Genomic DNA, 27,512 nt, shown 5'->3' with positions numbered 1-27,512 from the left:
ACATTGAAGCAATGGCAGTGGCATTGCATGGGAGCAATGAAAGCCCAGATATTCTCGAATCTTTGAAAAACAATGGAATGTTATGTCTGCTGAGCACAGTATGTATATAACCGCATGCAGCACCAAGGTGAGGCTGCGAAACAAGCAGATAACTTTGCAGACAGAACAGATATTCGCTTCTCTATTTGTTAGGAGCCTTGTGATGGTCTATTCTGAGACTATTTCAGATAAGATTTCCCTCTCATGTGCATAGGAGAAATACTGTATGTGTTAGTGGCGCACAGGGTTGCCAGATGAGGCTGATGATTTCCAGCCCAAAAAATGCTCAAAACCAGCCTAGAAGCTCAAAATCCCGCCCAATTCTATTGATTTCTATGGCTAAAATTGGGCGGGTTTTTCTGCTAAATGCCATTTTTACCCGCACACGACCATCCTAAGCAGCCCAATTGGGCGGGAAACAGCCCAATCTGGCAACACTGGTGACGCACCTTACACTGACAGCACAGCACACATATTTATAATTTTGTTCTGACCTTGTGGGGGACCAGAACCTTGCCGCCCAGGGCCGCCATTTGAATAGCCCTGTTATAGATAATTGTGTGTGTGGTCTGGATAGGAGAATGGCCTTTATAATCTTCTTGAAGCATTTCATACGCCAAACCAACTCATCCCCCGGGGAACCCAGTACTTCTCATTGAAGATAATCATGAATCGCACATCTCCTTGAAAGGCAGTGATATATAATAACTGCTAAAGAAATTTGAATCATTATGGTCACCTTGCCAGACCACAACTCACAGTTTACAACCATTTGACATCTTTCCGATGATCTGAAATGTGCAGGACTAAAAGACAGTTTTGCAAAATTATTCTTGTAGTTATGTCGAAGCATATGGGCTCAAGAAGTGAGAAAACTTTACGGATTAAAAAACCCTGTAACTCAAGAGGGAGTGGTAACTAGTGATACAAGAGGCCTGTGGCTTTGTTTTGATGGGAAATGGAAGGATAAACCTGCAAATCTCTACCATTAGGTGTTAAACTCACTTTTCTTCAAAACCCAGCTGGCATGAGGACATCCAACACCGTATGCTTCTACACTACTTACAATACCTTTAGTAATGCAATAACTTTGACATGGCATTTCATACACATACTTGACAATACCACTTTGATATATTTCCCATACATTTATTAGGTGTGATAGGTCTTGTCTGTGTATCATGTGACACACACACATTACCGTGTGTCAATATCATAAAAGTATTGGCCAGACTGTGTGTGCGCGTGTGTATAATCGAATTGGTCAGGTGTGTAAGTATAATTGTGTTGTGTCTGTCATTCTATTGGTCAGAGGTGTGTGTGCGCACGTCACTGGAATGCATATGTGTGTGTGTGGGTCACTGTGATACATGTGTCTCACTCCATTACTTAGAAGTGTGAGTTTGGGGAGAGAGAAAACCTTTACATTCCATTTTAAACCAAGATTTTCAACAAATGGATTTAGCAAAAAATGGAAGCATTTGATGCTTATTCTAAAGTCAATTACAAAAGTAATGTGTAAAGGAAACTCTTTGCTGTGCGGTACTTCACACTAAGAAGGAATACAATTTTTTTTAGCCAAAAGCTCAGTCTGCTCAACATTCATATTGATGAGAGAGAGAGAGAGAGGGAGGGTGGAAATAGTCTCTGCTCGAGCATTCTGTGCATAGTAGTAGTCATATTCAGTAAAGTTAAAACAAAACAAAAATCTTCAGTTCATATGTCGTACTTCAAACAACCAAAATATTGAGCACACCTTGTGGCCTCTTGATATAGGATGCATTAATGTCAAGAGATTTAGGAATGAGGTATCCGTGTTGTCTGTTTGGAATGAGCGCAGTAGCAAGGAGGCCCTGGATTTAGTGTGAGAAGTATAGTCAGAGTTGTGGGTTGTATGCTCAACCGGGTCTTGGGTGGACTTGTGTGGCCCAAGATGGGGGGGATTAGAATTGGGTTCTCATTACATTGTATTGAGGAGAGGGCCCATTCGTATGATTAGTGCTAGTGGCCTGGGGGGTTGTTGTGCACTGATGAGTGTTTGGACTGTACAATCAGTGGGGTGGGTTTTGGCTGTGCACTTCGCGGGGTGGGATTGCGCAGTAGAGTCAATGGAACGGTTTTGCGTGGTGGAATCAGCGGCTTGGGTCGAGGCAGAGATAACAGTGGGGTTGGTGGTCGCTGTGGAAAGATTGAGGTTGGTGTGGGCAGTGGTAACAATGAGCGGGGTTTGGGCCGAGTGCAGTGGGGAGGGTTTGGGTTCTGGAAACTGTAGGCTGTGTGTGGGCCGAGTGCATTGGACCTGGGGGGAGACGGCGGTGAGGGTTTGGTGTGCTGGGCTAGGGCACTGACCTCAGTCAGCCACTTCACCACAAACTCCTGGATGTTGAGGTTGATCCTCTCAGTCACCGCGTCTGTGAAATACTTGTAATTTCCATTGACGTGGTACAGGTCTGGCCCAATGTTGCCGTGGGTTACAACCTTTCCTCCTAATTTGGTGACGACAGCGTGCAGTCTGGCGTTGATGTAGTCAATACCAGGAGTCGTGGCTGTCGGGTTGGATCCCTCGAGGCACTGAGGCAGGATATCACACCACACAATGAGGCACTTGGGGAAGATGGTGCGCAATAACTTCATTTCCCTCTTGATAGTAGTCACCATGACGTCCGAGTTACTCCTGACCTCAGCATCATCTAGATAGATGACAACCACGTCTGGCCGGCGAATGACCTTGCCCTCCGATTGGAGCAGGAAGTGCTTCCTGAAGTGCTTGGTGACATGGGGTGCCACTTTCCAGACCATCTGCGCGGTCTGTGTGCCGCAGCTCAGTAGAATGCCCTGACGTTTCGCCAAATGCTTGGCACGGTCACAAAATCTTTCTCCATAAATCCACACCACTCGAGGAGCCTCCTGCATACCACAGCCTGAGAAAGAATAAACAACAACAAAACGTTGAATTGGTGAGTTTATTATGCAAGTCTGTAGTCAGTTCTTGCTGAAAAGCAGTACGTCTGGAATGCTATGGTTTTGCCCCATACAGATGTTTTTAATGCAATAACTTTTGAAAGGGTGAGCAAATTTGCTCTCTGTAGGCATGCAGTAATATAATATTTGACCCATAACACTTGAACCAGAGCATATCTTTGCAGCAAATCTCGTGTGCCAACATTTCATGATGGGTACATGAACTGATTCAATTTTGGAGGTGAAAGTTTTCAAAATGGCTTACTTTGTTAGCGAGACCAGGGGGTGTTCACTCACGGAACTAGCTACTAGCCACAACTGGCTAACCCTAATCCAAACCTAAGTGCAAAATGAATGGGTGTCAATGGAGTTTTCTAAGATTATAATTTTTGTTTTTTTTAAATAATTTTTTGCCTTGAAATATTATTTCTAGCTTCGAACTGAATATTAATAAGACCTCATTTGAGTAGCGTTTCGATTATTTTGCGCCACTAGCTTATTATATACTGGCTCACAAAGCTCAATTTATGAGGCCAAACCCACAAACATTAGCAGGATGCTAGCGAGTACAGGTCAAAATCTTCTTCCCTGCTGTAAAACTAGACACCTGAAAGATTTGTCAATACAGCCTATTATTAAACACCAGCCATAGTGCTGAACAGGAATATTTTGTTGATGAGATTTGTGACTGGAAATTGCAGTAGCAATGTATTTAGCATATGGGCTCCCTTTTCCATTCCATACATCTTCACTGACTTACCAACGCTCGCCAACTAGTGGACACTCTAGGAACTGCAGTATGCATGCAAAGCTAAATTGCTACAATGGGAACCAATCAGACTGAATCTTCTCCCTGTATTCTAAGTTCTCTGGCGAGACTTCTGAATGGGGCTGACCTTGCCGCTGGCTGGGGCATTAAACTGTTAAAAATACTTCATAGGCATAACACACCGACTGAACAAGGCCATGTCTGACAACTATCGTTCTTATACACCATTAAAAAGCGAGGCCACTACATTGGCAAGCCCCATTTCCTCATAAGGTCTTGTGGTTTTGTATCACAGTAAAAAGGTGCACGCAACGCACACAGTATAATATTTTTGGAAGTGTATTTCCAGAATTCATGCTGCTCTTTCACAAATGTTTCCTTTTTCACGAATACTTACCACCACCATCAAATTCAAAGTATTCATAATGACTGGGGAAATTGCACTTTTCACATGAAAAGGTGGATCTTATCCATTTCTGAAAATTCAGAACAGCTGACATGGATTTTTTTTAGCTGCAGTGCAAAACATACTGTACTTAAGTCAGATTGGTAATAGTCTACTAATATACACCTACCCAAAATCCTACACATTGCACCTTTAATGATGAAAAAGCTATATCTGCTGCAATACATGTATTTCTCAGTCCCTCCAGTTTTTCGCGATTCAGCGATCGCGTGGATTCATGCAAATTCAATGATATTCCGCATAATTTCACGATGCCGCGTAATTCCTGTAAAGCCGCATTTTTCCCGCAAAATTTCAACATTCTGTGGAGTTTATTGATTTATATTTTCGTCAAAAAAATAAAAATGTGACTACAATACCACCGGAGACGAAAACCAATACGAAGCATTTTTGTTAATATGTCACTGAAACATTGAAAAAGAATTGCCTGCTATTTCGGAAGTCGCGACCTTCATCTCAGCTGTTCCGCGTCTCTCCTCCCCTCCCTCACACATACACGCAGGCGTCGGTGCTGCACACTCATGACCTTTTTTTAACAGCAGTAGCCTACTTTTCAGTGCAATCCTGGGTGGAAAAAGTATTGTTGCCCATTTATCCATGACGAAGAAGTGTATGCAGTCATGAAATAGTGGCGGTACTGTCGCACAGTAAACATCCTACGTTAGGCTACATGTTTGCGGAACTTCTCCACTCTCCCCTGTCGCTTTCATGAACATGCTACCCGACGGTCGTTGTCTGATCTTTTTTCAATGTTCGCTAATGTTTGTAATTTAAGGGTCTATGTCTATGCGTAGGCACAAGCCTTCTGATAACAATCACTGTAGTGCCGATCGCAAAGGTTTCGGAAGTGTGGGGTTTTGCAACTTGTTTCAGTCAAGGACACCGAGATAGGAAGTGAACGGCCCTTCCACGCTTTCACTGTGTTATTGCTGTGTCTTGCGAATCCATGCAACCATGCACACAACCATGTCAACGAGAGCGTGTATGCCATCACAACTTTGCATCAAGCAAATAATATGCAACAGCTTGCAATCACGCGAGAGAGAGAGAGAGAGAGAGAGAGAGAGAGAGAGAGAGAGAGAGAGAGAGAGAGAGAGAGAGAGACGTCTTCCAGCAGGTGACATTGTAACGCTTGCATACAGCCTGGCTACTGTACCCCGCGACGCTCTTCATTAGGCCTAGTGGTAGGCTATACCCAAGTATTTTTTCATAACGCGCTGTGCCGTTTCCCCCCGAAGTCGTTCTAAAATATCGAAAGAGATTTATGAGTGTCGCGGCCATGATTTTACACATTGGACGCACTGGCTAATAAGACGCTCTGACAGCTTTTGACAATATTTTATTATTCTATTATATAGGAAGTGTGTTTCTGAATCTCTCTCTCTTTTGTCTTAAGCCTGCTTAGACTGATTGTGGTTTTCAGTTACCAAAAAAACCCAGAAAGGGATGCAAAATCTTTGCAAAAAATGAGAAAATGCCGCAAAATCTTTGCAAAAAATGAGAAAATGCCGCAAAATCTTTGCAAAAAATGAGAAAATGCCGCCACAAAATCAGACATTTTGACCGCAAAAATCACAAAATCCCAGTGCAAAATCCTGGAGGGACTGATGTCTTTGCTGGTGGGTTTGGGTTAGGCATTGTTTTGGTCTGGGCGGCACACCTTAGCATCCGTTAGTATTGTTAAATATTCAAAGTAGGAAAAGCAGAGGTACCTATGATGGACTGGCCAGTTTGGTCAGTTGGCGGTGTCAATCGTTCCCTGTGGCCCTCAGCAGGACCTGGAGTGGAGTTGCCATCCCATTTCCACTGATCCACAAACCGTACAATGTTCTGATGGAACAACTGCTCACCCTTGTCAGAGAGCTGACCGCCTTCACAGTCAAAGTGCTCTGGCTTAATGTTTCCATGGGAAATCGCTGATCCTCCAAGTTCCTTGACAATAAGATGTATTCTCCGATTGATCTCACGTCCGGTACTGGCCAGATCAGTCCTGTAGACAGGCTTATGGCCTTGCCCTTTCCTGAATGGCCTTGACAGGATGTCTGACCACACCAGAAGGCTCTTCGGGAAGATCTGTTGAATCATAACCAAGTGTTCCCGGATACTCTGCACCCTCTCCTCCAGGTTCCCAAGCGGTATGTCACAAGATGATCCGAGGTGAATAATCAGCATGTCCGGAAGGGGCCAGCCGGACGGGAGATCCAGCAGATGCAGTACGACCCTGGCCAAGGTCACAGCTTCCACAAGCCTCCAGCATGGCTTCCATCTTAGCCCCTTGGCAACCTGACGTATAGCTTTATGCTTTTGGAGGGGAGCCAACTCCACAGCGTCACCAATAATGAAGACCGTCTTGTTTACAGTTTTGCCCTGCATGTTGTCATTTTGTGGATCTGTAGGATTGGAAAGAAACAATCAACAACATTTTTACATTCAATTTTGACAGGTGTCCCTCTATGTGTTAAAGCATGCGAGTGGTACCTGTGGTGGGTTTTAGTGCCCGTTTAGCCAGTTTGGCCTCCAATGCTGCCTGCCGTGCCTCCAGGGCAGTGCGCTTCTGTGCCAAGGCAGACCATGCCTCCACCAAAGCAGCGCGGTTCACCACCAAGGCAGCCTGGTTCTCCACAAAAGCAGCATCCAAAGCCTGTTTCGTAACGTCGGTAGACTGCTTTGCATCCTTCTCTGTAGACTCCACTGAATTTTCACGCTTTGCCGTCCGTTTTTGATCCTCCTCCGGGGATTGCGTCACCTCTTCCGTAGTAGACTGCTCGGCCACCTCCGTAGCCTTTCCCTCACCAACCTGTTCCAGCTGCAAAACCAAACAAAGGCAATGTCATCCTCACTAAGTTGATCTGGGTAAGAGCCTCGACAAAGGCAGTGCCATTAAGTGTTGTCATTCAGAGAGTGTTGATGTTTATATCGCAATGACAAGAATACAGAGCCCTCCAAACGTCTCGGTACTGCAATCTAAAATGTTCTTGTTTTTGTTGAATTCAAAATAATTTAATACCAGGAAATAAAAGCAGAGTTCTGAACTTTTGTATGCATCTTTTGGTCTCAACACCCTTAACTCTCCTCTTCAGGAAGTAAAATGCATACTGTACTAGGTTACAGTAAGATTAATTTGGCCAGTTCATGCATTATTATTTTTTAAGTTTGAACAATCACCCTAAAATTCAACAGCTGGTCAACAAAGTTCAGTCACATGTTCCAATGCTTCAGCTCATCTGGAAAAATAAATAAATACAAAAAATGGGTAGTCTTAAAGAAAGATTGATGCATCCACAAGAATTTAACTCACCCAGATTTAAATACCTGGAAATAAAAGCTGAGGTTGAGCTTTTGTTTCATATGCACATTTTGTTCTCAAACCCAAATGTCTTTGGTGGACAACAAAAACAAGAGAATATAGCTTGCTGTTCCAGGATTTTTGGAGGGGACTATAGTTTGTTTCAATGAAATTACCTTCTTGGGCAATGATGGTGAACAAGGTCTTTCCTTAGGGGTGGGGTGAACGTTTGTAGATTTAGGATGAGTGGAAACAGATGAGTGATCTGGGACAGTGGCAGTGTGTTTAGAGCCAGTGGGGAGGGTATGGGACTCTGGAGAGCACATCTTTGAAGCACAGTCCACTTCCAAGCACCACTTATCCACAAACTGCTTAATGTTCAAGAAAAGCTTTTCCACAACGAGCCGTGAGAAGCGAGCCCCCTGGAGCCGATAGAGCTCGGGGATGAGGAGTTCATGGGTTAGGGCCATTCCACCCAGTGCTGCAACCACAGCATGCATTCTGCGATTGACCACGTCATGAATCCCGTCCTGGACCACCAGAGCTGAAGAACCTTGTTTAGAAATTTTGTTGGGCAGCAGGTCTGACCAGACAATGAGGCAGTGGGGGAAGAGGTTGTGTATGGAGGTCAGGTCTCTCTGCATGGCGCACGAAAGCTCCTGCGTGTCCCTCATGATGATGTCATCGTCACCCAGGTGGATGATGAGCATGTCTGGGCTTGGCCAATCACGAGCCAGCTGGAGCAAAAGGGGTACAAGCCCAGCCCACTTCATTGCCAGCTCGCCCTGCCAGTATGAGCGAATGCCAGGATCACTTTGGTCCAATTTCACGCCATATGTTGGTGAATCCGCCACACGGGACGCCAGCTCCACAAGTCCATCGCCACAAATCCATACAGTTTTAACACTTTTCTTCCCAATAAGTCCTGAAAAAATGCAGAATAAGTACCAACCACTTTACAGACTCTTATGACTGATAATTAAACACATGGCCATCATTCATTTGCCATTTCAAATTTAATCCGTGTTCATGTCTATGCGAGTGACAATATATTTGTTTGAAGGCATTGTTTGATACCTAATCCCCTAGTTAAGATAAGACGAGATTAACAGCAAGAAAAGTGAAACATACATGTACCATCTAACCAAATCTACTCTTAATTCTCTCATATAAGGAATCTCAAACAAGCATTTGTTTAGCATTGATAACATGATATAACATGATATAAGGACATGTTCTAAATCAATCAAAATGTATGTATATAGTACAAAAACACAGCTATAAGTGCTTTCAAATACGCATACCACACATTCTCAGATTCACACACCAATAAGTCCCAATAACAGTAATAAGTTCCAAATTAGATTTGTTAATAGGCATCATACAGCCGTCTCAAAGAGTTGTCGCCTATCCATCTGTTTGGAATAACAGCTAATAACCTGACTTTCAATGAATCACTTGGCTTCTGGAGTCACTCATATTAAAGCTACAACCCTCCCGAATGAAAATGTATGGACAAAAATAGATTTCATGCACCAAAGAATGATTGACCCTTTAATGAACACAGACAGGGCTCTTTTTCACAAGACAAAAGTTTTGTCGCCTATCGAACATAATGTGAAAATGAGCAGATAAGTCACTTCAAAATACTTTAAATATGACACCCGATCTGCGTATTTGATCACTGATTCACTCTCACCTCTCCAGAAAATCAACTTTGGTCTTAGGTGTATGTTTAGGGTCATTGTAATCATGGAAAGCAACACAATGAAAATCAATGGAGGTCAATGAGAGATGGTGACATATTTGCTATTCGTGGAGCAATACATTTTTAACTTCATGATTTAATTAATGATAAAAGCCCTCATACACCATCAGCATGCATGCAGCTCCACATGAGAGCTGTATCCCTCCCATGTTTGACTTTAGGCAACATGTATTTTTCCAGATTATTCACCTTTAACACCAAAGAAGTCTCTCCCACTGTCCTGTCTCAATAAAGCCAGCCAAGAGTATGTCAGGCCTAATTCTGACAAAAATGAAGGCTAATGAGACTCATACTCTGAAGGCATGATCCCAAGATCAACCATTTTAGAACTGATAGCATCAAAACTGTATGGTGTTGGAAATGAAGAATATGAAAAAAAATGGTGCATAAAGTGAAACATGGTAGGGATACAGCTCTTATGAGGAGCTGCATGCATGCTGCAGGTGTTTGAGGGCTTTTATCATGAATTCAATTAATTTAATTTAAGTTAAAAATGTATTGCTCTACGAAAAGCAAATATGTCACCATCTCTCATTGACCTCCATTGATTTTCATTGTGTTGCTTTCCATGATTACAATGACCCTAAACATACATCTAAGGCCAAAGTTGTTTTTTTTGAAGAGGTGAGAGTGATTCAGTTATTAAGTATGACACCCGATCTGCGTATTTGAAGTGTCTTGAAGTGACTTATCTACAAATTTTCACATTATGTTCGATAGGCAACAAAACTTTTGTCTTGTGAAAATCTGCCCTGTCTGTGTTCATTAAAGGATCAACCTTTCTTTGGTGCATGAAAATTATTTTTGTACATACATTTTCATTCGGGAGGGTTGTAGCTTTCATATGAGTGACTTCTGAAGCCAAGTGATTAATTGAAAGTCAGGTTATTAGCTGTTATTCCAAACAGATGGATAGGCGACAACTCTTTTGGAGACGGCTGTACATTTAAGAGAGCCATTTTCATGACACCACAACTAGCTACTAACACTTGACATACCTTGTGGCTGCTGGAGACTGTTAACCCAGGGAAGGGCCTTCTTTTCCTGTTGATTTTCCACATATTTGGTCTGGCCTCCTGTCTCACATTCCTTTGACCGGTTGCACTGCTTATTCATCTGGTCTTGGCTTAAGGCATAAGAGCCTAACTCTATGTCCTGGCCACCCATTGCAACCCTGCCATCCTCCTGACGTCCTTTGTGCTGTGCCTCGTGTACTTGGTCCTCTTTTCTATCCTCCGCACCTGTCCTTATCCCAGTTTCCATAGATTGATTGCTATGCTCTCCTATGGCTACTTCCATAGGCTCGTCGCCATGTCCTTGGTCAACGTGGAAGGGATCATAGAGCTCGTTGCAGTGGGTTTCTACACGTGGCAAAGATGATGGCAGTGCCATGCCATGTTGAGTTGTGAAATGAGGCTTTATTGCCTTGTTTTCCAGTTGATTAACTGTGGACTGTTGGGTTAAATCAAACCCCATGGATGAGATGATGGTATTAATTTGACCAAAGGTCAGTTGAGATTCCTCATTCTGGTCCACACTAGGCATTTGCTCTCCTCTCTCGTATTGGTAGGAGCGCTTGCGCTGCTTGCTGCTGTCAGCTTGGCAGTGACCAGGCTTTTCTCCATACACATAGGTCTCCTTCTCAACCCGGCAGAGGAATTGGTCCTCCTTGGTCCCTATACCCTTGCCACCATCATGTCCATCACCAGTCCCCAACCCCTCAGCTTCTTCTTGCTGCTTTTTCAATTCATTCTCTAGCCTTCCACTGGTATTTTCCATCAACTTAGTCTCATCTTCATCAACCTGAAAGGGGTCGTATAGTTCTTCACCGCCATGCCCTTCAGATGAGGCTGTAGCTCTGTTATCCAAAATGAATGGTATTTGCTGAGATACTCTAATGAAGCTGTGGGGTTTACATTTAGCTAAAGTCTTTGGTGTTGCATCAGCCTCAATAGGATGCTCACAACCAGGGTTTGTGTCCTGTGTTTCCATGGCTAGAATGGCTTTTGCTTCAGCAATCATTGCCTCAATTCTCTCCAATTCCCTTCCCTTCCTTGCCAGCTCCTCTTCTTCTGTCTCAGCTGTTGGGGGGGACCGGTATATGTTACGGATCTCTGATTGCTTGTATGACGCTGAAACTGCTGAAGTTGAAGATGGAGCGGTGGTATGTGCTTTGACCGTTTGATCAGTCTTGACTTGACAGAATCGCTCATCCTTGTCTAACTGTCCTTGGGCTCCCGTTTGGTGTTGCTCTGAGCACTTGTTCTGCTCACTGCCTGTCTGCTGACCATCATGAGGCTCTTGTCCGAGCTGCTCCAGACAGACACCTACCAAAACATCAGCACCAGCCTTTTGAGGACCCACATTTTTGTTGTCTCCTCTGTGCTGGGAGATAGAGCTGTTGTTGTCCACCAGATCAGGGGTTGGACTGGGTAAGTGCTCCACAATGTTCTCCATGTCATCCAATACAGGCTCCGTGTCATTTGTATCATTGGAATCAGGGGTGGTGGGTGGAGTGCACATGGCCAGCATGGCTTTGATCCGAGCAAGTGACGCTGTCAACTCTTCCAACTCCATTTCTTTCCAGGCTGAATTCTCATCATCGACCACCTCAGAAGTGGGTGAGCTCCGGGCAGACATGCTGGTCTTAGCTCTACTAGAGGTAGTCACTGCCGGGAGACTGGACAGGCGTGTCTTTACTCTTTTACTGGCAGTCTTGACCACAGCAGAACTACCACTCTTGGCTCTCTTACTTGCAGTTTTCACAGCAGGACTACAAGACCTTTTGGTCCTCTTATTTGTAGTTTTCACTGTGGGACTAGTACCCCTCTTAGCCCTCTTGGTTGCCAGCCCTGCTGTGGAACTCTTCCTGCTAATGAGTTTCCCGCTGCTACTCCTACTTCTGCTGGTGCTGCTTCTGCGTCTGTTGCTACTACCACTACTACTGCTGCTACTACTACTACTGCTGCTGCTGCTGCTGCTGCTTCTACTACTGCTGTTGCTGCTGCTACTACTACTACTGCTGCTGTTGCTGCGGCTGTTGCTGCGGCCGCCGGTCCTACTACTACTAATACTGCTGCTGTTACTTTTACTACTACTGCTGCTGATCCTACTGCTTTGCCCTTGTTGCTTCTCCTGTTTGAGGTCTCTGCTCCTACTGCACCTCCTGCCATCGTCTTCTCTCCTCTCCTCACTACTCTCTCTGCCATCTCTTCCTCTCCTCTTCTCTCTGCTTCCTTGGCGGTGGTGTCTGCAGCTCCGGTTAGTAACACTCCTGTTTTGGCATGGGCTTCTGCAACGACTCTGGCTGTAACTTTGACTCCAGCCACTACGATCCAAAGTATACTTATTTTGCACAGGTACAATGACTTGAGACTTGAGTCTGCAAAAAAACAAATTACACACAATTGAACTTGTGATGAAGATATGTTATCAAATACTGCTTTTTTACACGAGAAACAGACTCACATTGGTCGCCGACTGACTGGAGTAGCTTTCTGTATTCTTCTTTTAGGGTTTGCTACTTTAGTGCTCTTCTGTGGACAGGAGAAAGTGCAAGATAAAAAAATAGTCAGGAGGTTCCTTTCATGGTAAAATAATATCCAGACATGGTTTGCTCTTCATGACTATAATTTGAAACCAATGAACCACAATTTCATCTAGATGTTCTGCAACAATACTGCATCCACCTCTTGATGTGGGCACAGTAGTCCAAATGTGACTAGTAAATGACTTTGCATAAACGACAAGTGGCAACAAAAGCAATTTGAGCGACAATAGGCGATTTGAGCAACATCGACGTGTTCTGCGTGTTTGTACACGTAGAGCACTTTTCTTAGTTCCTACCTTACTCTTGATTCCACTCTTCACCACGCTTTTATTTTTGCTCAATGCAGAGGCCGACTTAGCGGGGGCCCCAACTGGGGGCTTCAGCTTCTTCTTCTTGCCTACTGCCACCTGCTAAGAGTGAGCATAGGTTATGCATCCTTTTACTCAAATGTACAACAGCACGTTTTCTGAGGCTCTGGATTTCAGAACAATTGCTTTACCTCAACTGGGGGCTTTGGCACCTTAACTAGTTTCTTCTTGGCTCCATCCACCTGATGAGAGTGAGCATAAGTTACGCATCCTTTTATTTAAATGTACATCAGTTTTCTGTGGCTCTGATTTTCAGATCAATTGCACTAAACACTAAACTACAAGGTTATGTTACTGTGTTTGTGTGTCTTTCTGTGTGGTGTATGTGCGTCATTAACCTGTCCTGCCTTGTTCCTCTTGAGGACTTTACGTCTCTGTTCCAACGCCACTACCATCTTTAGCTTCTCCTTGAGAGATCTCTTCTTCGGCTTTTAAATCACACACACACACACAGAGTTAATTACCGTACTTACCATTAAAGCAGCTAATCAGCGCAACTTCTCAAAAATAAAATAAAGAAAAAATATTCAAAAAAAGTCAAGTTCAAAGTTCAAACCCACCAGTTTTTTTTGGTTATCCACAGAAGGAAAAACACTGCTGGAGGATATTGCAAGGATTCAGAGGGGAATCCAATATAGAAGTACAGCTAGGTTAATGATAATATTATCCACCCGTTTTTTGTTTTTTTCCCCTTAAAATGTTTAACATTAATCGTAGCTCGTAAAAAAAATCTTAAGCAATTGTACGTCTATGCTTGGATTTCACCATGAAAAGCAGAGAGCAACAGCACCAATATTTTTCCAGTTATCGCCAAAAAATATGGTTGCATGATATCACTAGCCCAGCTGTACTAATTCCAATTCACATCTTTTTTTTTCTAGCTACTGTATGTTCTGTCATCAAGTCTTGCATCACTAAGCCACCCGTAGTGTGCCTTGTACCTCATGTGACCATGTCATTATCTAACCTCCAGTCCTCAACTTGTGCTTGTGGCCTTGTGCTTCGCTGACGTCCTACCTCTGGAGAAAACAATTCAGTTTTCCAGCTGCCAGCAACAACAACTTTTGGGGGACTTTTCCCCATTCCACATCCCAATTAGAAAAGAGAAATTGACTTTGCATTGCCCCATTATGCCCTATTAATTAAACTACCGTCAATGGTATCATTATGAGGCCACCAGGACAAGGGAGGATGGGAGATTACATATTGAAATGGACACCATAACTTGTTGTTCACTTGTTATTCCAGACGGCATCTGCGGCATCACAAATGTGGCCAATGTAGTGCATGCTACAGAGCAGAGTATGGCATAGAACGTCAGTAAAGGTCAATAAAAAAATACATTGTGTTGTACATCATTTCTGTGGATCGTCATGGAGGATTCCTACCTGAATGTCTGATCCCATTTCCTGATTATGTAGCCCCACCCCTTGTTGTTCTAGCTCCTCTTCAGGGAGTTGTGACTCCTTCTCTTGGAGATGTAGCCCATCCTCCGGTTGATGTGACGGCTCCTTCTGTTTGCAAACTTCATACCGTAGTTGATCTGTCCCCTCCTCCACGGTGTGTTCTGTTGTAAGCCCTGCAGTTGCTGCTGCTTCTTGCCACAGCACAGGTTCAACATGCACAGCCACTTGAGTCAACAACTGAGTACTCTCCTCCTGATGATGTAGGCCTTCCTCTTCCAAGTATGAACCCTCTTTCTCTTGGTGAAGCCCTTCCTCATGTCGATCTAAATCCTCCTCTACCGTGTCTTCTGTGTGTTCTGCTGTTGCTACTCCTGCAGGTGTTTCCCACATCACAGGTTCAACATGCATCGGCACCGGAGTCAACACCTGTATCCTCTCTTCCTGATGATGTAGCTTCTCCTCTTGCTTTTCCTTCTGTTCGTTAAGACCCTCCTCCTCCTCATGTCTGTCTAATCCCTCCACGACGTGTTCTGTTTTAAGCCCTACAGCTGCTGCTGACGTTTCAACATGCGCTGGCACAGGAGTCAACACCCGAGTCCGCTGCAGGCCTCTTGCTTGCCGCACACTCCGACGCAGTTCAAACACCTGAAGAAGAGGATTGAAGCCACGATTCAGACTCAAACTTAGGGGTGGGCGGTATGGCCAAAAATGTATACCTCGGTATAATTCTAGCCGCGGTATATATCCCGGTATATATCACGGTATTGTACATTTGTGTATAAAATGTTAAAATTAAGCGTTTTGTGGCAAAATGACCAAAACACAATTTTTTTGCATTTTATTTTTTGGAAATGACTGGTCAGACATTGTTTTATCTTCTATGTGGGAATTCTTGTCATTCAAATCATTTTAAAACATATTATTAAACTTTTAATCTATAACTATAACTCTACATCTACAGGACGCAATGTGCTATTGCGGTATACGGTATGAGACAAAATCTCTATCATTGATGAAAAAATACCGCACACGATATTATACCGCGGTTACCGCCCACCCCTACTCACACTACACTTTAATTTTAAGCAACTTGCTCAAGGCGCAAATAAACTACTGATATACACTACCGTTCAAAAGTTTGGGGTCACCTTCATTTTACCAGTTATTGTTTTGCAATTCAAGTCGCAGACATCTTTTAAATAGCTTGAAATGGAATAATGGAAAGTACTGAACAGCCACACATGAAAAAAGGTTTGATTACCCATAAAATTAGTTAAACTGGACAGAAGAGCGAAATCTAACCAAGGTTTGGTTGTCTTTGATTTATCAGAGAATGCATGGAACTATTGGAAAGCGCAGTGTCTGCTCTTTCCAATGGTAGGTGTATGACATTTGTTGAGTTGCCACCTTGTCCACAAATTCAAGTCAAAGCAGCTGCATGATTTTCTAGCCATCAGAATGAACCTACTTATGAATAGAGATGCACCGGATCCGGATCCGGAAAAGGCAGGATAATAGGGTTTTTTACAGGATCCGGGTCCGGCAGGATCTTAAGCAATGGATCCGGTATCCGGCAGTTACCTAAAAATCAGGATCTGGTGCAGCTCTAGTTTGTACGTAGCTTAGGCTTTTCAGTCAGTCTTTCACAACCCCAATCGCTGCATGGAGTGAAAGGCCTTTGGAAGCGGCCGTTGCAGGCAGTTTGTCAGTAAGCCAATGAGTCTAAAAAATAGTTTGAGCCAACGTAATAAAAAGGGCCCACGTGTGCGAATAGACTGTGTGTTTCAACCCTTTCGTAGGATCCGGTATCCGGTTCCGGATCCGGCAGGATCTTAAGCAGTGGATCAGGTATCCGGCAGGATCCTAAAAATCAGGATCCGGTGCATCTTTACTTATGAATGCACGATCCATTGTCTCAGCCATGTTTGAGTGTGCAAGCCAGTGCCATACATCGTTGGAAAGTGTAGATTCTCCTCTTTGAAATGATATGTATATCATCCGGCATTGTATGGATCGACAGGAGGAGACATCCACTTTTGCATGCATGGGGCTCAAAGAGCTCATTGGGCAATTCTGGACCTCATCTCATCCCGGGAATGAATTTGTAGAACCGCAACTGGCTATTATTAATGCCAAAGGTGTCACTTTCATTAGTACACCTGCCTAGACACTACATTAGTAAAGGTACACTTTGATTAGTCAAAAGTTAGTGATACATTTTGGTCTATTTTATGCATTGTATATCCATTGAACAGTTACTTTTTCCAATATCAAATTGCTTATTTGTTGCATGCATTCATTTCAGGGAACATAACTTGATTTTATACCAGAACTGAAATTGAAAAGGAATAAGTTAAACTGTCAGAAAGAAGTATTGTGGGAGGAAAGTGTGGTGACCCCAAACTTTTGACCGGTAGTGTATATCTTCACAATATTTAAATCAAAACCCTATAGAAATCATGCAGATGATATACCCTCAGCATTTCAAACGAAAATTTAATGCGCGACTAAGTTAGACGCATGCACGTATGACAGAGATGCGTCTAAGTTGGTCATTGGATTCTGGTGCAGTTGGCTTGGCAGTTGACACCTCGGCGGCCACTACCCCGTAGCCTTTTTTAAGAGAGTCCAACATATGTATGGCTGTGTCACACGACATGGAATCCATTTTAAAAACATCTTTGCAAGAAGCAACAAAGATGGCCTTGATGAAGACCGATTGTAGTCGAAACGTGTAGGAGTTATCCATTAAAATAATGGATTTTTTTCCCACTAAGATCAGTGTGCCTCGGATCACTACCACTTTCAACAAGGAACCTTCTGTTTTTAATCTTCACATTTTGGAGATAGTCACAAGCCAAGTTACTCCAACAAATGTATTTTTAAAGGGGCTCTACATAGGATTAAAAGATCAATTAATCACTGTCCTGAGTCAGCCGATGCTTATTTGAGTCATTAGTAAGTGAGCGATGACTCACACGGTCCGCTGTCAGAAAACCCCACCTTTTGACAGAACCACCCCGTCGAGTGCCGTGGGAAACACTTCGCTTTACAAAATCGCTTTACATACCGTATTCAGATTTGTATCAACTGCTGGTTGTCCGTGATGAAAAACATTCTCACAGTAAGTTTATTTAACTAGATTTTGCGACAGGCATGCCACAGCACTGTGCAACCGACGTCATTCTACATTGTGCCCCTTTAAATAGCTATTCATACAAGGAAGATGGGTCATTTCACGTGAAATCAGACGCTTTGGGACCCGACCGATCCGGATTTCAATCATACTTGGTGTGCCTTTTTAGTAGCAAGGTAGCACCCCAGAACTGCATTGGTTTGAATCTGACACTAATATTAAGGGAGAAACAGACTAGGAAAGGTTCACATTTTAAGGTAGGACACTATACATTCAGCTTTGAATATATCAGTCAGTGTTAGTCACAAAAAGATGCCTGTGGTATTGTTTGAAAGCTCTTTTCTGGCTCTACATATTACACAATCAGCTTGGAATACAACAACTCTCAGAATATGAATTATGATTAATTGAAAAATTAAAAATTGAATATCTAAAAAAAATATATTTTAAAATGGCCAGTTCCTTGTCCAAACGTAGCCGGCAATGTGATTAGCAACACCTCAAATGCTGGTGTTCGGTTCTTTATTCATTTCAGAGAGAATTTGACTCACAAATATGGCATCATACAGACCACTTACTAATAATATGGTAATACCATAGTAGCATCACATGACAAAACAAAAACAAAACAAAAATGGTCAGTTTCCATGGTCCCAGGTTTCAGAAACTAAGGCAGATGTCCATTTATACATACCAAATGATGATATGGGAATGTTTGAACATTTCTTCTCTGTGTACCTGTGTCATCTTCCCTTTACCGTACTTTAAAGAGATAATCAATGGCTACACTCTCATTTTGTACTCTACCAGTGCATTTGAAGCAGCAGCTGTGTCTTTTGTAGATAATGTATAAGTACGTCCCGTTGCAGTTAGGTTCCACTACCAGAAGCACATCCTGATGATCCATGACAAGTCTATCTGGTCTGAAGGGAAAAGTGAAGGATGGAGATGGTCCATGAGGATGCAGGAAGTTCAGTTTCACCTCTCCAGTGCTCAGCATACATTCCTCAACACATGCTAGCCACCAGTTGCCATCATATATAGCTACAACATACCCTTTGATGCTTGAAAATGTAACACATTCCTTTACTGAGCTCACTCTTTCAACTCCTTCTCTGAATGCGGAAAATGGCCTAATGTCCATTGATCAATGTAGTTTTTGAGTACCTGGAATAGTTCTTGCAGATTCAAACCTCTTCAACAGGTTCTCAGCTTCATGATGGTGCATCTCTCTCAAGAACATCCATTGCCAGTTTGCCACAACAGAGATGTACCATCATGAAGCTGAGAACCTGTTGAAAAGGTTGGAATCTACAAGAACTATTCCAGGTACTCAAAAACTACACAGCTTCTGCCCATTGTCAATGGACACAGTGGAAGTTAGGCCATTTTCAGCATTCAGAGAAGGCAGAGTTGAAAGAGTGAGCTCAGTAAAGGAATGTGTTACATTTCCAAGCATCAAAGGGTATGTTGTAGCTGTATATGATGGCAACTAGTGGCTAGCATGTGTTGTGGAATGTATGCCGAGCACTGGAGAGGTGAAACTGAACTTCCTGCATCCTCATGGACCATCTCCATCCTTCACTTTTCCCTTCAGACCAGATAGACTTGTCATGGATCATCAGGATGTGCTTCTGGTAGTGGAACCTGTAACTGCAACGGGACGTACTTATACATTATCTACAAAAGACACAGCTGCTGCTTCAAATGCACTGGTAGAGTACAAAATGAGAGTGTAGCCATTAATTATCTCTTTAAAGTACGGTAAAGGGAAGATGACACAGGTACACAGAGAAGGAATGTTCAAACATTGACATATCATCATTTGGTGTGTATAAATGGACATCTGCCTTAGTTTCTGAAACCTGGGACCATGGAAACTGACCATTTTTGTTTTGTTTTGTCATGTGATGCTACTATGGTATTACCATATTATTAGTAAGTGGTCTGTATGATGCCATATTTGTGAGTTAAATTCTCTCTGAAATGAATAAAGAACCGAACACCAGCATTTGAGGTGTTGCTAATGACATTGCCGACTACGTTTGGACAAGGAACTGGCCATTTTAAAATATAGTTTTTTTAGATATTCAATTTTTAATTTTTCAATTTATCATAATTCATATTCTGAGAGTTGTTGTATTCCAAGCTGATTGTGTAAGATGTAGAGCCAGAAAAGAGCTTTCAAATAACACCACAGGCATCTTTTTGTGACTAACACTGACTGATATATTCAAGGCTGAATGTATAGTGTCCTACCCTCACATGTGAACCTTTCCTAGTCTGTTTCTCCCTTAATATTAGTGTCAGATTCAAACCAATGCAGTTCTGGGGTGCTACCTTGCTACTAAAAAGGCACACCAAGTATGATTGAAATCCGGGTCGGTCGGGTCCCAAAGTGTCTGATTTCACGTGAAATGACCCAGATGGCTTCAAATGGAAGATAAGAGGGATAATGGCCAACACCTTTTTTCACAGAGACAGCAAGGCTACAAGCCTATCTCCTGCAGCAAGATTACCTGCGATGCTCGCTGAAATGCAGCAACTTTAAAGGAACAGCCCACCTCTTTTGATTTTCAGATATTTGCACTCACAAACTAAGTCTCATCATTTATATATATTACCACCATGTCCAAAAGCAAACGTGTTTCGGCTATCAAGCCTTCATCAGTGTGTCTATAGCCGTTTTGCACTTGGGAATTTTTAACTGATTTTGAAGTGGATTATAAGTGCATTTGATGACGTTTTGTTTGCTCACATAGACTTGGATTTCTACGCTTGATTTGGCTAAGCTTATACTGTAGGCAATGCAAAAACATTAAATACTGGGACTATTTTACTGGGACTTGACAACAAATGAGCAATTTCTTGAAATGAGTTGGACTGTTCCTATAAATAGCTGATGAATGAATGGTTTCAATGAAAATGTCTAATGTTTAAAGAAATCATAACCTAACAAGGAATAACTCCAGAATCAAAGGAATGTTGAAATATACTCCAGCGATGTCACCTGCCCGCAACATTATTCCCTGGGGAAAAGGATGTCTTTTTTCTGTTGCAATGTCAAAAAAAGAAGAAGAAAAGAAGACCCTGAGTGTGTTCCACCTCAGTTTTTTTCAACTGGAGACGCACCACACGGAAGAGCGCGGTGTATTAACTATCACATAGGCTAATTAAAAGGTGCTATTAATATCCACCCATAATAGTGAATGACTACGGTGGTCAACCTTGTCCTTGCGCTTTGGGATCACTGTCACACAGGCTTGCAACCCAATTTTGATGAACCTTATATGTTCAACTGGATAGGCTTTCCCTCCTTAGCGCTGTCTGTTCATCACTAATAGCTTAACCCCTGTTCACCGTTAGACCTATTAATTTTCCCACCCTTCCTAGAAACTTCAACTGGACAGACGAGAGCTAGCTGATTTGGATGAGCGGGAAAACGGAGAACAATTAACTCTGTGAAAGCTGCGACGATATGCATGACATAATATGACATTATATTAGGCTACATTATGTTTCAGCCATGCAGACACAGGAAATCTAGCCTCGCGAGCCATCCTACGTACTTCCGCCAAAGGATTGGCTCCACTACTGTAGTCTGGCCGTGCTTCTCTGTGGAGTGCCTGGAGCAGTAGAATTTTGATCGCAAACCCCCCCCCAGAAAACAGCCAATAATCGAATACGCCCCCCACGTGGGGACGAAAGGGGGAGGACGCTCGTGACAATGACATACACATCTGCGCCAGAGCCATTGGTCTGCGCTATGTTGTTGTTGAGTAACTGCCAGCGATTGGGTGAGAGGTGTCCAATAATTTCAAACCATAACTGAGTGCAAACTTCCTGCTTCCTACAATCGCTTCAGAGCAAACAAATGCCAGACCATGAATACGAAATGAAATGGTAGTATTATGGGATGGTCAGGACCAGGCTACAGGAAATCTGCGCGTTGTGCATTCTATCTGGCTTTGATCACTGTCGCAACAACACAATTTTGATTTAGTGAACTGGATACCTTTCCCTCCTTGGGGGTGTCTGTTCATCACTGTTAACAACTGTTCGACATAATATCTCCACCCTTCATGAACTTCAACTAAACAGGGAAACACTCGGAGAACAATTAGACTCCGCGAAAGCTGATTTGGTTGACAGGGACACTTGGAGAACAATTAACTCTGCGATGATATGTTTGACATATTTTAGCCTACATTATATGGACTATTACTTGATGTGCTATTGACTACGCAGCCATGTAGGCACAGTAAATCCGCGCGTAGGCCTACATTCCGGCTATGGTCACTGTCCATCAATCCACCTCGCAGGCATGCACTGTCATTGCTCAATTCACCTCGACCACCTTGTGGCAGGCCGCGAAATAGCACGGACAGACATGCCAACACAGAAATCGGGCGATCACATAACAACCTGGCGGATGTAATTATTATGCTTACCGGACAAAACAAAGGCTTTGTAAACCTTAAGCACTGAGGATGGGATCACCCGAAACGTTTGCACTTTTGTAAATATAGCACGGCATATTGTGAGATCATTAAAAACCCACTTTATTTGGGCATCTCTTTTCAAGTCTTTTTTGAGTGCGAGCTCCAGACTTTCTGACTTTGCATTACTCCATATTCCAAGTCAACGCACCACCACATAACTAAAGCCACATTGAAGGCGAAGGCCCTCTTTTTGAATTTTTTGTAAACCTTAATACATCAAACATTTTCCTATAATAATGTCAGCCATTTTGGATTTACAGTAGCTTCATAGAAACTAAGGAGAGAAAATGGAACAGGTTGTTTTGTTATTGGTTTATCTGCTGTTGTAGGTTCCATGTGAAGGCAAAAGGGGGCCTTTTAGATTTGGATGAGATACAGTATAAGCCAAGGAGTTCAAGGATTTTTAAGTGCCATGTTGAATTTTGACAAAAGTTTAAACAAATGTTGATTTTATGTAATAGCTGACTGAACAGCCATGTCATGTGAATCCTATCAAATATCTATTCAGTGATCAGATGAAGTGAAGAGGCCTCTGCAAAGATCTTTGGAGCATCTTTGCAAAGAAGAGTGCATTACCACATCAAGATGTGCTTTGCTGATAGACTCCTACCCAACAAAACCTGAGTGCTGTAATAAAAGCCAAAAGGTGCTGCAACAATGTGTTTGTTTCAGGGTGTAGATATTTATGCAACCATGTTTGAGTTTACCCTAAATGAACACAGTACATGCTTCAGTCACGGCTGTTTGCCAATATTATTTGAACAGCCGGCAACACAACACGTTTTCGGCATGTTGCGCGTGAACAACGCTTGTCTACAGGTCCTTATCTTTTGTTTATTAAACCCCAACACCACCAATTGACTTGCATTGCCTGTTCCCCCCCCACAAATGAGCGTAACGCACATGGTCACACCGTTCCTGAGTATAGGGGAAAAGAGGCAGAACCAATTTGAGGTGTTCCTTTTTTATGTTGTGGGTAACCAAACTATGAACGGTAAAATACTATATATTTCATTTGTCGTACGAGTCATTTCAATTCCATTAGAAAAATGGCAAGGGAGAAGAAGACTGATCAAAGTAGGGGAGAACAGGTTGGTTGTCAAGTTGTGGTTGTCACATTCATCATATCTCAGCATCTGAAGGTTGCTGATTAAAACCATTGACACAGAAATGTTTGTAATCAATGTCGCAGGACATCCTCATTGATAGTGGAGGTAAAAACATTACAACCTTGAGGTGAGACAACATAATGGGTTTTTCAAATGAAAACGAGAATTTAGAGAGCAATCTTATGCTTTCCTTCTCACTCATTGTACTTTGGCCTGACATCAAAATCAGTGTGACTATTTTTAAATATTTAGGAAGCAACAAGTATAGAGTAAGTAACATTTTTTTAGCTATGGAAATACATGTGGGACCTAGCCTCCAAGAGTTAAACATGTAAGTTGGGGTTGGTTGTCACACTGCTTTCTGGGTTGGTTGTCACAATACATGGTGATCAGGCAAACAAGTGTTTCTGGGACCCCCTCGAAAAAGAGATGGAACATCTCAAGGGGCTATCCCTTAATAAAAGAATTGAAAACCTATTGGATTTAAGCATTCCAGGTCGTGCACATTTGTAAAATAGGAGGGGGTGCAATTGAAAGCCCAACCCCCTAAGGTCATAGTTATTAATAAACTTTATTTTCCTCTGGGAAAATTGGCCACACATAATATACCTTCTTCTGGGCCTATAACTTACTACAAAGCTGGTTCAGGATAAGTTAAGGTTAAGTTAAGATGTAAATCATCTACTACAAGAGGTTTTAAAAAAAAAAAGAAAGAAAGAAAATTAGGACCCCAGGCTCTTCTATTAGAAGATTTACCTCTTAACTTAACCTTAACTTACCTTAACTTAATTTAGCACAAGCTACAGGGAGAAGCCACCGTTACTATAAGCGGCGAAGCACACTTTTAATAAGGCGGGGATAATAGTCTGATAACGATAGCCTGGAGAGGGGCAACAGTAGTCACCAGCTCTCGGACAGCTAACTGCCAGTAGGCACCTCGTTACCAGTATCAATTCGTAACTTATCAGATCGCGTGAGGGATTAAAGAGGACGAAGTATGCCGCGCTGAGACTTATATACTGTGTACAGTAGCGCGGCACACACGTGATGAAGTTTTGATATAAGTGTACCTCAGAACTCGCGCATGCGCGGATTATATTCCAGCCCCCTGGGCTAGCCGTCTGGCAGCCTTTCTTGAGTGAAACAGAACCAGCTTTGTGATAGGCCTACAGGCCCCACAACTCTCAATGCATGTTTCAGTTCTGGAATAGGACAGCACTGTAAAACTCAATCTTTGGAAGTTACATTTCTTGTGACCCTGATCCCTTTGCGTTTGATACTTCTGTGCTAACTAGTGTTGCACCGATACCGATACCAGTATCGGTGGATCGGCACTAAAATGGTGGTATCGGTATCGTGAGTACCAACAAATAGGGCACCGATACCATTTACAGGTGCGTGTATGACACTTGAACAGCTTTAAAATGTGTTATTTCATAGCGGTATTTAAAAAGTATAAAAAGTTTTGTTGGATTCACTTTCTATTAGTCTTTTTCCTGTTTCACAAAGGTAGGCAGCAGCTTGACACAGCCATGCAATGATTTTACATCCAAGTAGTATGCACTGCAGCCCTTCATACATTTCAAATAGGGTGGTATCGGTATCGGTATCGGCCGATACGCCACAGCCAGGTATCGGGTATTGGTGCCAAAAAATGGTATCGGTGCAACACTAGCGCTACCATAACAAACATATTGGCAAGTTCAAGACAGCTAACTTACATTCCTCTGAAGGACTTCAAAATTGTTTATAGACTTTTCAGTGTTTGTTAGATCTATTTTGTTGCCATTTTCCCCAGCGGAAAACAATGTATAGTCATGCACATGGGCATGAGCTGGAATGCTTAAATCCCATAGGTTTTCATGTCCATCTGTAGCCTATGTAGGACAATATGCATAGAAACAAAACAAACAAAAAACATGGTATTCTTCACACCACTTCCATTAGGCTTAGGCCTACTGGTGGTGTTTCATCTATTTTAGTTTTTAAGAGTCTAAAAATTAACCAAATTAAATTCATTTGATAATTTTAGACACACAGATGAGTTTTTGTCATTGAATTTTCGTTCCAGTGGTTTTGACGCTCCAGTAGCAGCTCACCTCAACCAGTCCAAACGGTGCCAGGTTTTGCTGCCCTGGGGTACCTCCATAGTGGGTCGAGTTCACTTCCATTGCAGCTAATAGGAGTGAGACATGGGAGAAAGGCGTTTAGAGACACGGCAGCTAGGTCTCACACATGATCAAACACCTGACAATGCAAGTGTGATAGCAAACGTTGAGTTTGTAAACAGACCTGTTAGAAGAGATATTTGATATAGCCTACTCGTACTTTAGGATGAAGACAACGAGAACTAGGTAGTCAAGCCCCTGAAAGTTGTCTGTCAATTCGAAGCAAAAGTGAGCATGTTTTACAAGAACCAATAATACATGTTTCTTGATTTCCCACCTGAAGTGTAACCTTCCTTCACGTTAGAAACAACGCAGTTGTAATAATTCATCCTCTGCATTGTTAACACTCATTCTGTCCAGTCTCTTTCCTCGCCTACTGTTAATGTTCACGTTTGTCAGAAAAGTGCAAACATTAGCCTACATTTACCTTAGAATCCCAAGGGCGAAGATAACCCACCACGTGCACATTTGCAGCTGTGTTGTGATCATTTGATTGGAGTAATATGAAGTAACGCCCCTTCATTCAGAAGGGCCATGAGTGGTTCTTTCTATTTACTATCAGCACCTCAGCTTGCACTCAAGGAACGAGTTAATGCATCACCACTATGAACCTCGGTATAATTGTTTCATCGAAAGTTGTTTATCCGCAGCTAGTCTCTGCTCCAAAACACATCCTGGTGGTCTACTTCTACCACTACACGACTTCCCTCAGTCTCACCTAAAGTCTATCTGAGGACACCTAGTGGTAAACTGATTCCACTTCCTTCCTTCTTCTTTTTCTTCTTCATAGAGACTGCAGAGACGACAACAAAAAAATCGTTCTACAGTAGGCTAGCTATTGCTCCAAATCCTTCAATACCACAGCCCTTATAAGAAGGTTTCCTAGAGTATCTGTGTCAATACTTCCACACAATGTGATTGGGTTCTTTCTTTTTCAGTATTCCATGACCTGCTTGTTGTCTCGCGCTTCGCTGACGCCCCGCCTCTGTGGGGGAAAAAACAATAAAGTTTTCCCGCTGTCAGCCTAGCCCTGCCACACCTTTGGTCGACTTTCTTCCATTCTTCCATACACACTTGCAAATGAGGACATGACCGTTGAATGGCGCTTTTACAAGATGTTGAATTAAACCTCTGCCATCAATGACGAGATCATCACGAGGACACAAAAGGAGACGGGAGTTTGGATAATGGAAATAAAAGAACCCCTCGACTCAGTTATCCATTAGGCTACACGAGAAATGTTTATCTCCTATCCCACACAATTGTCCTTATTTCGAAAATGTATTTCCATTGAAGATATATAATCAATCTTCCATCTTTATCAACTGTCTGAGGAACCAGACAGTCATTTGTAAGCAGAGATGAATTTGGCAAATGACCCAAGCCAGACAGTGCTTAGCTGAGGGCGCTGCAGCACCCATTCCACTTTTAAATAGTCATAGCTCCTGCATGAGGGAAATTAGTTTTCCCAAATTAATTGAAGAGACTTAGTAGGAAATTTAGTAGGATGGAAACTGCTAAATCTAGTAGGCCTGTGACGTTGTACACCTCTTTTCTATTTTTTACGAACAGCAAATTATTTATTTTCATTTTAATTCTGCACTTGCATTTTTCATTAATATATTTGGAACTGTGATGTTTATTATCCCAGATATTGCCCTTGTATTAAATATGTATTTTGTATGACAGTAGCCCATGTATTCCGTAGCCTACCTAGTACGCCCCATTCCTCGTGTCTCATGATATTGGCTACTGTCATTTGGTCAGGTCTGTGTCTTGTGTACTGTATCTTATTGCATTGGCCAGGTCGTGTGTGTGTGTGTGTGTGTGTGTGTGTGTGTGTGTGTGTGTGTGTGTGTGTGTGTGTGTGTGTGTGTGTGTGTGTGTGTGTGTGTGTATCACAGCAATGGTCAGGAGTGTACAGTATGTGAAAAAAACACATTTCCAATCAATTTTTACTAGGTTTTTTTTTCCAACATACATA

At 42.6% G+C, this 27,512-nt stretch overlaps 1 protein-coding gene across 3 annotated transcripts; it reads right to left on the bottom strand.

Annotated features, from left to right (window-relative positions):
* Positions 1-512: 512 nt before the first annotated feature.
* Positions 513-26,447, bottom strand: LOC134441560 (uncharacterized). 3 transcript variants are annotated; one of them, XM_063191927.1, is made up of 12 exons: positions 25,956-26,447; positions 25,460-25,536; positions 14,596-15,258; positions 13,546-13,635; positions 13,339-13,389; positions 13,136-13,249; positions 12,758-12,825; positions 10,288-12,671; positions 7,698-8,446; positions 6,714-7,041; positions 5,948-6,625; positions 513-2,960 (listed from the first exon to the last, which is right to left on the bottom strand). In XM_063191927.1, the coding sequence occupies exons 2-12, from the start codon at positions 25,529-25,531 to the stop codon at positions 2,041-2,043; spliced, it is 6,117 nt and encodes a 2,038-aa protein (XP_063047997.1). In that variant the 5' UTR covers positions 25,532-25,536; positions 25,956-26,447; the 3' UTR covers positions 513-2,040. The 3 variants fall into 3 exon arrangements, with proteins under 3 accessions (XP_063047997.1, XP_063047995.1, XP_063047996.1); XM_063191925.1 differs by lacking the exon at positions 25,956-26,447 and adding an exon at positions 25,806-25,938; XM_063191926.1 differs by lacking the exon at positions 25,956-26,447 and adding an exon at positions 25,806-25,938 and having other exon boundaries at positions 13,136-13,246.
* Between the last annotated feature and the right edge of the window lie 1,065 nt (positions 26,448-27,512).

The sequence above is a fragment of the Engraulis encrasicolus genome, chromosome 24 (genome assembly GCF_034702125.1).
Source record: "Engraulis encrasicolus isolate BLACKSEA-1 chromosome 24, IST_EnEncr_1.0, whole genome shotgun sequence".
NCBI classification, from domain to species: domain Eukaryota; kingdom Metazoa; phylum Chordata; class Actinopteri; order Clupeiformes; family Engraulidae; genus Engraulis; species Engraulis encrasicolus.
The sequence above is the reverse complement of the archived record's forward strand: the minus strand, read 5'-3'. Positions and strand labels throughout refer to the sequence as shown.